Consider the following 13,752-nt stretch of genomic DNA (forward strand, 5'->3'; position numbering starts at 1 on the left):
TATCATCTTCAGTGTTTTCAGCTCAATACAATAAATGACACATAAAAATATTTGAAAATAATAGTAGATACAATATTTTGGTGTTTTATAATATTTTGGTTATCAGTATCGTGTACCTATTATTAAATTAATAATAGATTTATATCTATTGTTAATTTAATATATGCAATGAGGCAATTGCATATATTAAATTCTTCTCTGTATTTTAGGTAGCTCGATTAATAATGTCTGCGGGCACAATAAGGAACTAAAGACACTAATCGCTGCGCCACAGATATCTCAAACTATAAGCATTAAAATAATTCAGAAAATTTATTTAATTATTAAAAAATATGACTAAATCACTACAAATTACTTGCAATGTTGATGTGTTTAATGTTCGGATTTCTATTATTTTGTACATTTATTTATAGTATAAGCAGAAAAGTAAATTCTCCAATTCACCGGTCATCTTATATCAGTATTATAATTTGTCCTATATGTATATATATATATATATTGTATATACATTACTTTATCTTTTATTTTAATTATTGTATTAATTTAATTTTAATACAAAATTCAACTATAATATTTTAATACCTAGATTTTAAATGTGTTTTTTTAATAATCTTTTTAGAGGTAGACACAATATTCTGTAATATTCTATTATGAATTATAAAAACATGAGCTCTGATATATTGACATACTGTATTTTTTTATTTTATTTATTTATAAAATAAAACGTTTAGATATTCCCTTATTAATTATTACACGCACACGTTAATGTGGGAAACTCAGTTAATATTAATACAAATTATGTAAACAATTTGCTGTTTTAGCTAATTTTTTACACACGATATTTACCAATAACATTATATGTAATTAAAAAATGCAAATGCAATTCTGTATTGACTGGACTCATAATATAAGAGAAAGCATAGTGTAATACATTATGTTATATATGCTGGGTACCTATATAGAACTAGTTTGTATAGCTATAACTATATTCACCAGTATTACCATAGCATTTCGCATTGTAAATGCTTTAATAAATTTAGACCCAAAAGTATATACCACAAATATAAAATATAGATTGTTAAGAACTGAAAATAAATACAATCCATGTTACAAAAACATGGTTCGTTGTTCCAATATTGTGGATACTAATAAATAATTATGTAATAGACACATCGTTATCTTCGACTTGTTTTCCGCCCCGCTAATGCCACGTAGGCTCTGGCCTAATTCTCTATTCTACCTCACACGTACCTTCTGTTATGGTCGCACATATTGTATGTCGTTATGTCTAAATATACTACCTATAAATTCCTACTAGACTGATTTAGTGTTACTACTAGCTATATGAGATCTACTCATAAATGTTTCTACGTATTCAATTGTAACAAACAATTATACATAAATGTAGCCTGTACTATCTATCCATCCTAAAATAGTTATAGCTTTAATTTAGTCTGCTACTACTCTGCAGACTTAGTATTAAGTATTGCCACAACGATTGATCTTTATGCATTCTAAAAAATAAATACAATATTATTAAAACACATAATGTCTTCAAATTACCACATTTATATTTTAATGGCACAAGTTGATAACATTTTTAGATAGAATTTAAGCTCAATGTTGCTGTTAATAATTATAATTGACTTTATTTGAAGTTATATGTTTATTTTCATAGAATAAGAATTTTAAAATAACTTAATATTATTATTTTTATGGAGTTGTTATATTTATTTGTGTTATTCTTAGTGGCGTAGCAGTTTTATGAAATTCATGCAGTCAAATCTCGTTATAAGGCACATTATTTTGTGTCGTGTGACTAATGTGTTATATAATGCAATTAATATTAGTTTTAGATGATTTCATCCAAAATACACAAACACAAACATTACTTCTTTCTTGATCATAAAGAGTGTAATGGGGAGAAAAAGACCATTGCAAGCAACGAAACTAATTTTGAAGCCGTGTAACATTTAACTTTGGAAATAATATACACATGTGTACCTGTGGTTAGTATGTATAGTAAGTAGTTTGAAGATGTTGTTCACCCCGTAGTTACTCCCTATGTAACTAACAAATTGTTTGTGTCACTTCCAAGACGTGGAACACGGTCGTGTATGCGCTTCTACCTTTCTTTAAGTAGATATTATAATATATATTGAATACTTGTATTGTGCAATATACAGCATGACTATTTCCCATGTAGTAGACTAATATATGAATCCCAACAACGGAAATGTTCACACTGTATTCACTTAATGGCTGTCTTATTAACATCGCTTAAATCCTTCCGAAAATTGCAATGAAAATGAAGCATGGGATATTACAAGTAGTTTTCCTAAATACAAGGCATACACAATCGTTTTTCTGTGTCTTTCAATGCATGGTTCCCTCACACTTACACTGCACTGTATCCTATGAGACTGCCACTGTTTTCCCTCCGATACTATTAATAAATTGCTGCTGGCACTCAATTATAATTAACGAAGTTTCTATTATAAGAAAATAGTACAGTGACCTACTTAATATGCGTTAATATAGTACTAATATTATATAATTTATTGATGAAAATTATAGAATGTACAATGAGAAATTGCGTTTTATAATAAATATTTATTGAACACGCTCTACAATCATGAAATATGAAATTACAACTATATTTTATATTGACAAATATATTCATTGCGTTGGGGAAATCCAATAAAATGCTGAGTAACGAGATTTCCTTGCATGAATGTTATTCCCGTATACATTTTAAAGTTGCTTATTTTTATTTTACGTTAATAATGTAGCGTATATACTTCCACGCCTCTTTGATAAGAAAATACAAGTTCTTAGGGAATATATACGTTAACGTCTAAAACATATCGATAATGGCCTTATATGTAATTCGTTATGCCATAAAGATTAATCTTATGGTTTGTTTATATATTTATTTTAATTATTTCTATCAAGAATTGTTATACGATCTAAAAAATATAATAGTGTAGAGCACTACTACTTCATAAACTCTCACAGTCTCACAGTCTCTTTAAAAGTATATATACCTATTTATATGGAAGTGTACCATAAATGCAGTAATAAAAAAATAAATATTATTTACACAGAATATCTATTCCCCAAAGTAATATCTTCAGTTTTATTAATAAAGTATATGAAATGAAAATGAATAAAATGTTGGATTGAGGTTTGCTTATTATGTTTTAATGGTAATATTGTATTAAGTTATGCCTTGATGTTTAAATAAGTTTGCTTGATTTTGTAATTGTTTCATTTATCTAGCTGTAGACATTGAGTTATTATGTTTTAACGTACTAGAGAAGACATACAAACATTACGTGTACAAGGGAAGAGATAAAAACTATTCATTTCCTTTGACTTACAGGTATGTTTCTTAAACTACATTCCGCGATATATTTAGCTCAAAGAGTGAAACATAACTTTAATATAAGCAGCTATGTAACTACGCCGGCTAGCGTCACTATATGAATGAATTGCGGCGGTTGTACTACATTTTTTTAACAACAGCGATAAAGTCTTCTCTAATTCGTTAGTAAACGGGTAATACGTCAATAGTGTAGTTATGAAAATTTTATATATGGGAATAAAGGCATATATTTTTCATATTTATTTATTAAATGTTCTTTTTCTCTCGCAGATGTTCAGGACGAACACATCTGATCTCCCAAGGCAATCTTCGGTAGACACGTAGATTAATATAGCATAATTTAACATTGACTAGATTCTGATGAACAGCGCTGTAGTGACTTTCTTTATATTAATTATAAGAGATAAAAGTGTTCTTATACGATTAGAAAACTTGGTAATTACATATTATAATGTAATTTCAAAGCAAAAAGTTAGATGTATTTATTTGGTAAACATAATTTATTCTAAAATTTATTATAAACGTACCTAAGTGATCTGTTGAACAGTGTTTATGTTGTCCTATGAGAAATTTTATATCTATCTCTACTTGAGTTATTAATTGTTGATCAAAAGGAGCACATGCAAATAAAAGTTACAAGTAGCTACATATACTTAAAATCGTACTTTTACTGCGATTTATTGTTAATTGAGGAATATTTCTCAATACGTCACTGAATATGATTATTTTCAGTGAAATATTATTCATGGTTAAATTTAATAGCTTTTTGTTCTGTACTTTTGTATGTATATCTTAAAACTAGATAGATTTTGAACGAAATCAATTAATAGAAAATTACTTATTAAATAAATTAGATATTTCCACTTAGCTGGTGTAAATTGTATGCCTCATACTGATCACTAACATTGTTTATTAAAATTGCAGAATCTTACGTTTTTCTTGTCACATTTTTTTATCAAAATAATGTGAATTCTTTTACATATCACAAACAATAATAATAAAGTTAAAAAATATATACCCACTTGTACAAAACACAACTGTTACAATTATTCAATTATACAAGGTTCTTACTGGAAATTAAAATTAAATTTTGGCTCAATTACAGTGATATTGGATGCCAAACGATATGTAAATATACAAACTTTACAACTCAATAAATATTTTGATTGTCCGTTATTTAAAATAGTCTATGTATTTGTAACAAGATCTAAAAATAGATACGCCGTCTGTTATTAGTTATTATACAAAAAAGGTTAGTTAGATTATACAGATGTTACAGCACTGCCAATTGAATAATATACTTACTTAAGTAGTCGAAATATTGTACCTACCTAAGTGACAAATCTAGAACTAGTTGTTACTGTTAGAATGTTTCATAGTATTTATTTCAACGTATTTGGCACGTAAGTCAATGTATTAGTTCAATTATTTACTTTATGTAAATACATTTTTATCTCGGTCCACGCTTAGATATATATTTCCTATATTATTTTTGGGAAAGTTATAAAAAATAAATGTAATAATTACTTAAGATTTAGAACTATAATGGCATAAATAATTACAATACATAATACAGGTTTAATCTATAGTATTCTATACGGCTAGACCAACCACACAGTTGAAATTAAACCAGATGTTCAATTTCATGAAACTGAACGGATTTATTGTTTCTGTGAAGTAACGAATTGAATTTGTAATAAAAATTCTATAAGATTATTGGATTAATAATAACCAACAGTAATAATATCGGCATTACTCGTTCTAACATAATAATATTTAACAACAATATACTTCTAATAAGGATAACATACAAATAAATAAATCTAATAACATTATAATGCACACTGAGATAGTGTGCATTATATTGTTATTAGATTTATTTATTCCTTGGTGAATGTTATTCAGTTTCCTGAAATTTGCGCGAGATATGAGATCGATATTCTCTTTCACATTGACCCTGGCCACATAGCACAACAATATATAAATTATCTTATTGAATGTTTCACTGTACATACCCTATACACGTCCGTCGTACCTTTACATCCTCACCTCATATTAAATAATCTAAGTGTGGACCAAGTACATCCTAATGTATACCTATAAGTACAAAACCAAATGTAATAAGACCACATTGACAAGCTTGTTTCATAAATCATTATATTACTGAACACAAAGTATCTAAATAAACCAGCACACTCGCGGAATGGCTGTTCCCAAATCTGTTTTTGGCTTGTGTTCAAATCGCCTTAAGGTTTTATTTCTGGCTGTAAAAGGAAGGTTTCGTCCAGACAACACAACTACGTCCCGTACTGCCTTCTGGATCAATTTTAATGTTCTCCTTAAACATTTGGATTTTCATAGTTTCTTTGAAGCAATATTTATTTTGTAACGGATTTAGAGATCTCATAGAGATTACAAATCTCAAAATGACTGGTATTGGTTGTATTAAGTCATACACATGACTTAGACTGAGTAACTAAGAATATTCATACATCTTTTAATTCATCTCTAATTATTTGTATTATAGTAGATCCAAATATAGTTTCCCAAATAACTGTTAATATTAATTTCTTTCTGCTAATATCTGTATGTACAAATTCATGATACATCATAGGACTGTAGTAGAAATAATTTAGATATATCACTATAATTTCATTCACTGCAAAATTATTTTACTTGGGCAATGATTGCACTAAAATTGACTGTAACATATCCATTGTTAACTATGGTCTGCTATATGTAATAATTGTTTTTGTTTGTAATTGAAATATATCATTCGTATTCGGCCTTAGTCAAAGATTTGACTGCATAGAATTAATGATGGACGAAACGATTGTCACCATTAGGTATTGTTGTATTAAGTGATACATACTCATTTAAACCGATCTAAAGACTGAAGCTAAATTGTATTAATATATTATTACTATACAACTCGTGACGCCCGCTACTTCTTCTGCGGGTACAGTAGGTTCCATCTGACGATAATTAATTTACAGAATAAAATAAAGCTTGCATACGAAATATATTATTTCATTAACTGATTGATTAACAACAGTAGATGGCATATTTAAAATTAAAAAGAAAATATAATTATCATGCCTCTTATTTGTGAATCAAATATAAAAAATATTAAAAAAAAAAACAATAAACAGAGACAGTTTTCGCTTCGTCAGGACTTATTATTTTATATAAAGATATTTAGTAAGTCAGTATAATATGATTTTTGATTATGATGAAATGATGATACTGGTTACAGTATAAGCGGGGGAGACACGAGCGAAAGATGAGAGGAGGAAATACTGAATTCAGGCCGGAATTAAGGAATTAACCACGAATGTTTCCAAGGGGAACGCGCGAAGGTCGAACTGACAAGGGGCATTGTTAGCATTGGGGTCAATAGTCCCCATTACTCACAATCCCTTCTCACGCCCCGTTATAACATAATTACTATCAAGCTATAGCAATTTAGATCGGTGAATGTTAAATGAGTATGGTATACTTAAGGTTGTATATATTGTTTCTTAAATATTTAAAAAATACATTATAGGAAATCGTTGACATTCTAAATTTTATTACATTTGAAAGAAAAATTATTTTATATTCCCATCAATGGAGATTTGGGTTATCACGCGTGTCTTCATTGAAGGGACTACAATTAGCTAGTTTCTATAGAATGTTAGTAAACGTCAAATTTATTGTAAGCTTCATTGGTCAGTTACTTCTACGTGATCTGTACGTTTGGTTGTATTGAACATTTCACCGAAGTCATCACTGTGTAAATAAAGAGTCATCGAATGATCTGAATGTAAAGTTTTGTTTCATTACCCTTACAATCTGTCGTATGAAATTATATATAATTTCATTACGATAATTATTTGTAAATAGTACAAAAAAAATTGGCTATTCATATTTCCTCTATTAATTATTCTAATTAGGTAAACAAGTTGCATTTTGTAGTTGATTAAAATATATATTTGTCCCACAAAAAAACACGAATGCAAATATTTTATAGTTCTAAGAAATCCCATATCATTCTAAATATTAACCGTTCAACTTTGGAGAAAATATCGTTTGGTATTAATGTAAATAAAAAATATACTATATTGCGTTTATATTGCAACAACCTCCTTCTGCTGCCACAGTTGATTGAAAAAAGGACAGTAAACAATAGAATAAATATCTCGGGATCTTTTATTCATAGGATTCCTGTTCCTGAAAACGTTTTATTTAAATATTACTTTATTCAAATACTAAGATGTAGGTACAATACAATGTCAAGACTGATATTTATGTAACCGACATTTACTGCAGACAATTGGAGAATATCTATATAAAAACAACATTCCAACCCCAACAACACATAACAACTCAAATATTCATGAACTTTCATGCCTCATGATTTACATTCTAAGTTTCGTGCGAGGAATTCACGCTCCCAAAAACGAGAATAGCGATTTGATTCTGATTTCCCCCTGCGTACACACTACTTGAATAATCAAAGTGCGTTAAGAAACATAACAGCATCTGTCAAATTCTGACATTGTAAACGTTAACGATTTCAACCCTTGTCATTTCGACCCTCAATGATACCATTCATATTTCCATGGATATACATATTCTATTAGCACTTATTACAGTCATGTCTAACAATGGCACGACACAAACTAAGGACACATACATCAATTATTAATAAAATGTTTGTCTATGCCCTTTTGTAATAAGTAGGCAGGTGCCTATTTGCCGTAGTTTAGTTTAGTCAGTTTCCAATTATGTCAAAGTTCTATACATATAAGTATTTAATGAGGTATAACAGTTTAGGTACTGCCGTAATTATCAATAAACCGTTTAGCATATATATATATATATATGCTAAACGGTTTATTGATAATAACTTAAAACTTAAACTTGAATTAAAACTCGTTGTTATAATTATACTACTTGTATAACATACAACTTCATATTTCAAATCAGATAATGAGATATGACCGAAAATTCTGAATCTGAAATATACATAGAAAAATTAACATGAGTCTACAAAATAAACTAATCATTAAAAATCAATTGGTGTCTATACATATTCTATGCGTATTGTAATCAGTAACTAACAATTCTAGTATTGTTACTAGAATTGTTAGTATACTTATACATTGAAAATTACATATTATTGTAACATGCTTTTATTATTGTACCATATCATATGCATGTTCAACATTTATGTATTAGGGAGATAGATTGTTTAATTACCATCTATTAAACGCTGTTGCTCTTGGTATTGTACCAGATAACCCCGAGTCATGAATTTACTTAAATAATAGTTTGCCCACGTGTCGACATCAGGCTACCTCGCCAACACAAAGGTCCTTTACCGTGTTCTGACGTAACAAAGGATGGTTACACAAAACAGGAGAGTATGGAATTGTTAAGGTATTGCCTATTATAATAAAAAGTCATAAATTATATTAGGCTGATATTATGCATGAAATGCAGTAATGTATGATGTATGTCCATTAATTATAAGAAGATTAAATTTGATATGAATACAATACAAGGATTACATATTTTCAATTGAAATTCAGTTGTCAAATTCAAACAAAAACAGAAGTACGCTAATAATCATCAAAGTACTTAATTTTTTTAATGGATGAATATGGAATGAATAGGTTCGAGGATGATATTGCACTTAAAAATTTATGGTATCATTTTCGGCTGCAGCCCCGCCAATGCCTGCCGTTAGCACAATTTCGTTATTTATAATAATAAAAAAAAACTACACTAAACGTAAAAATAAAATGCCTCTTCCATCTAAACAAGCTCAAAAACAACTAACAAGCTCAAACATAATTTAGACAGGGACAAAGCGAGCATCACTTACAAGATTGTTAGTGCGACAATAGAAAAGAAGCCGTTTCTTTTTTAAGTAAACTTTATATATTCATGAAACATACATTAGGGTGGACAAAGTAGGTTTGCTCTCCTAAACGCCAAAATGCAGATGCCTTAATTCAGTGGGTGAAGGGACATTGTCCTCAGTTGCTTCTAGCATACCAATTAGAGATACATCACAAATACACTCGTCTTCGTAAATGTAGAACGCTTACTTACGCATTGTTTCAAAAAGAATTGTGGAGCATGTGAAACCGGATGGTGATATGTACTTCATAACGTTTTATGGAATACTAAAGGGACGGATATCAAATGGTAAAGTTTGAGACTATAGATGGTGTTTTTGTTACACTTTTACGCAGAAACTACTGAACGGATTTTGTTGAACTTTACAGTGATATAGCTTGTATATCAAAATAACACATGGACTATAAATACTAGCTGTGCCCGCGCGTGAAACCGCGGGCACAGCTAGTATATAATAAAAGTTCATACATAATGGACGTCAACAAATTTGTCATTGCGTGATAAGGCTACGTAACTATGCAGTGTGAGTAACGCTTTATACGTTCCAAGCAGTAATGACAGGAACACAGTTGTTGATTGGTCCATTGTGCGTCTGGTATCTGCATAGCGCTCGTCTATTCTATAATACCATCCCAGTGACATTCTCTAAGACCTGATTACAGGCCCGACGTAGTCAAAGACCAATCAATGTTAATAATTTATCTCTGCAGGATTTACTATTTACCCTCGATTGATATTTAATGCTTCACTCGCGTTCAACCAATCACGTATGAAAAGGATAGTATTGATTTATTGTTAAATATTTACGAACGGAATAATTGCCTACAATATATATTCAATTATAACTGGAGCGTGACGGTAACATAACCAATTCAATTTTACTGTAAGTATACATTTTGTAATAAATTCAGTTCACATTTTCTATGTAGGTACTTCATTGGCTCCAAGTTATGGGCGTTGGAAAAAAGACTAGTGAGCACTTCGTAAAACATTGGTTACTGAAAAAGATTGTGCTATCAGGTTACCACAGTAACATCCTTACAATGACTAGTCATCTATAGGAATGCCCAGCCAGGCCAATGTCATTAGAACTCCCTTACATAAAAATATTTTTGTTAACCTTATAGGCTAGATGGTCTAACGGTTTAGCATACTGCCTTACTTCCGACGGTCGCGGGTTCCATTCATCATACGGTACAGACATTCAAGAGTATGATTGTTTGTATTGGTCTGGTTGTTTTCCACATATATTATGTATGTATTTATAAAAAAATGTTATTAGTACTTATGTAATAATATATTTTGCTGTTTGATGTTAAATTAATATAAGTATATCACTATAACTGTACTAAAAGTAGCTACATAGAAAATATTTTGACACACGAAATCCGCAACCCAATTAGAAAGAGACGTGACCGTCGGCTTAAAAATATCAAGAAATCTTAAGTTAATTCGTTTCGTAATATCGACAAAAACAAATCTTCAGATATAGGTACATAGAGGAATACAAATTTAGCAACAACGGCAATTAAGCGTTTCGTTGTTAAAGCAAGATTAAATAATGAATGCTGGGGCGAAAGTTCTAGAAAAAGATTGTTACTGGCTTATTACATTTTGTCCGTTGAGAATATCTCTTAATGAATTTATACTCACTTTAACAAAAACAAGTTTAAGAATTCTGAAGCCAACGCTTGATTTAAAATTCTTTTAAATATCTAAATCTCAATATACATTTTTTTTAACTTAAAAATGCTACGAAGTTACAGCTATGTAGAATAAATATTGGTAAATTGTGATGATAATAATAAATTGTGTCCGAATATGACCTGGGACCACTCTGACCAATGGGTTTAATAGATAGACCAATAAGAAATAGGTATTTTTAGTTTAATAATATTGAAAGCCGAATTAGAATAATCTTAGAGGTTTAATGTAGGTACTTATAATATATAATAGTAATCTTGTTACTTTTGCGATTCAATTCCCGTTTCATTCACCTAATGGACGTGACTCAGATAATAATTCAATTACGATTTTCGCAAATGGAATAGATACTTGTATTAATAATATTTCATTTACTGTATCATAGCTTTTAGAAATGAAAACCTTTGCAAATTAAGCGACACAATTATGTCTCCCTTTTCACAAAGAAGCAGATCTACTTAGAATTATAAGACGCGTATTTATATAGCAATATTTAGGAATATTAATATATTTTCTTTGCCGAAATTAAATGTAAATAAGGTTAAGATTAGACATAAATATAATTAAGATATATAGTAGAAGTTATTGTAATATCACACGTAAAAAAACAGACAAATGATAATTGTTAATATCTTCAGTTAAATATAACGTAACTAAATTAAATTTTTACGTTGTACTTTATAACGTATAAAGTCTCTAAGTTTTAGTAGCAACAAAAAAATTATTAGCCTTTCTTGTTGTAAATGAATACTTACGTAGAATCATTTAGTAATGAGGTCCATGATATTCTTGATTAAACTTTTGTTAACCGTTAAAACAAAACTAACGACTTGACCAATTATTATTTTTTTATATATTATTATTTTTTTTTACTTTTATAGTGTACATAACAAACAAGCTTGTGGCATACCAGATGCTAAGTGATCACTGCCACCCATGAGCACCGACAATATCAGCGTAATTGCAGCTAAGTTGCCGGCCTTTTATGATGGGGTGGGTAGAGAAAAATAATTAAAAAAGGGATAGGAGGAAAGATGATGGGTGTCCGGAAACGTGACTCACCATGCGAAGGGCAAAAACATTTCACGCATATATTCGAAAGAAGGGTAGTATTTTGAGATCCTAGAGATCCTAGCAAGCCATTCGTGCTTCACTACCATGCGTGATCATACAGCGTGCTCCACCACTGAATAATATAATGAAATATAACAATTACTAATAGATATTATGGGGAACAACATGGACTTAGGTACTCTAGTATATCCATAGTGTCTAAATTTATATATACATATGATAATAAATATCCTTGTCAACTTGCAACCCTGTACAACAAATTTGTCATCGCTCTTTCCAATACGAGATTTATTTAATATTGCGTTTACGTCACCATCACATGAAAAGCTAACTTCCCCATTAATTATCGATTCTTTAAGGTACAAGTATATGCTCTATTCAATACTTCTAATTTTCTGTTTACTAATATTGTTATTGTTATGGTCTATATACGCTTTTATCGTTAAAATAAATTTTCAATAGGCAAGCGGAACATTCCACCTTCAAGATGTTGAATAAATCCCTAAATACGTATCACTTAAAATCTTTATGAAGCTATTTATTCACTAGTAATAATTGTTCTTGTAAATATTTAGTTATATGAAGAATAATGATTTTTAATGAAGTATAAATCCTTTCTAAAACTACTCGATGTTAGATACATCGAGAGTTTCGTTAATTTATTTTACTACTTGATTACTTAACAAACTTACAAAACTTTGACTGTGATCAATACATTTAACAAACATTTATTTGTAATGATGCCTTTACTACTTACCATAGACTTGAAGGGACCTGCCTTTCAAGTCTATGGTACATAGTAAAGGCATATCTACGTACAGTATCTGCTGTAAGCCTATAAGCGATAATGTACACAATATAAGGTCCAGATTGTGGTTACTCATCTATTTTGAAGTCCCAAAATATATTTTACTATAAATATTGATGGCAGCTAATCTGAGGGTCTGTGGTCACCGTTTACTGTACATATACTACTAATGGGTTACCTTGCAAAGTTTACATAATCTAATAATAATTATGTTAATTTAACCTTAGTACAACAGATACCACACTTGGATAACAGAAATTAAATATGTACAATTTGCCGTCATAACTCATACCTGTATGAGCCTAACAAAGTTTTAATTTAAATTATGCACTTTTGAAATTATACAAAATTGAACCACAATTGAATCTTATACAAAATTATATATATATTAGTAATAGGTAATATAATAATACCAAGGCGATTGAACGAATCTTACTAAAAAGCTCAGCGAAAATGTGAAAGCAGACCAGACCAGAAATATATTTACAGTTCTTCACTTAGGTTTTTAGGGAAAGTTATATGAATACCTACTTAGTACTATGTCTTACGATTTACGTGTATAAGTGAATCCTTTAAATTTACCCATTTGTTGATTTGCCTATTGAGTTATTTATTTGAAGTTTATATGAACCGGATTGAAGTATATCAGTCATAACATATGAGTATATATACACATACATATTTACTTCTAATAAACCAGTATAGTCTAGTTAAAAGAAGTTAAAGTATATACTTTTACTTTAAATTTATTCTCAAGGTATTAATGATGTTGAGTTGCGTTATAGAGCTGGGATCATTAAAAGTTACAACTTTTGGCATAATAATTTGATTGACGATTACACTGACCTTTTAATCGAATGCCATAAAG

General features: G+C 29.5%; 1 protein-coding gene across 1 annotated transcript in view; it reads left to right on the forward strand.

The window, feature by feature from the left end:
* Positions 1 to 5,183, forward strand: part of LOC131844192 (gamma-aminobutyric acid type B receptor subunit 1) — a 164,058-nt gene extending 158,875 nt beyond the window's left edge. Inside the window, exon 16 of the mRNA XM_059193004.1 lies at positions 3,659 to 5,183. Within this exon, the coding sequence (XP_059048987.1) occupies positions 3,659 to 3,681 (23 nt within the window). The 3' untranslated portion in view covers positions 3,682 to 5,183. The remainder of the gene's footprint in view (positions 1 to 3,658) is intronic.
* Positions 5,184 to 13,752: the final 8,569 nt, after the last annotated feature.

The sequence above is a fragment of the Achroia grisella genome, unplaced genomic scaffold, assembly GCF_030625045.1.
Source record: "Achroia grisella isolate CSIRO2021 unplaced genomic scaffold, CSIRO_AGI_Agris_v1 utg402, whole genome shotgun sequence".
In the NCBI taxonomy this organism is placed as follows: domain Eukaryota; kingdom Metazoa; phylum Arthropoda; class Insecta; order Lepidoptera; family Pyralidae; genus Achroia; species Achroia grisella.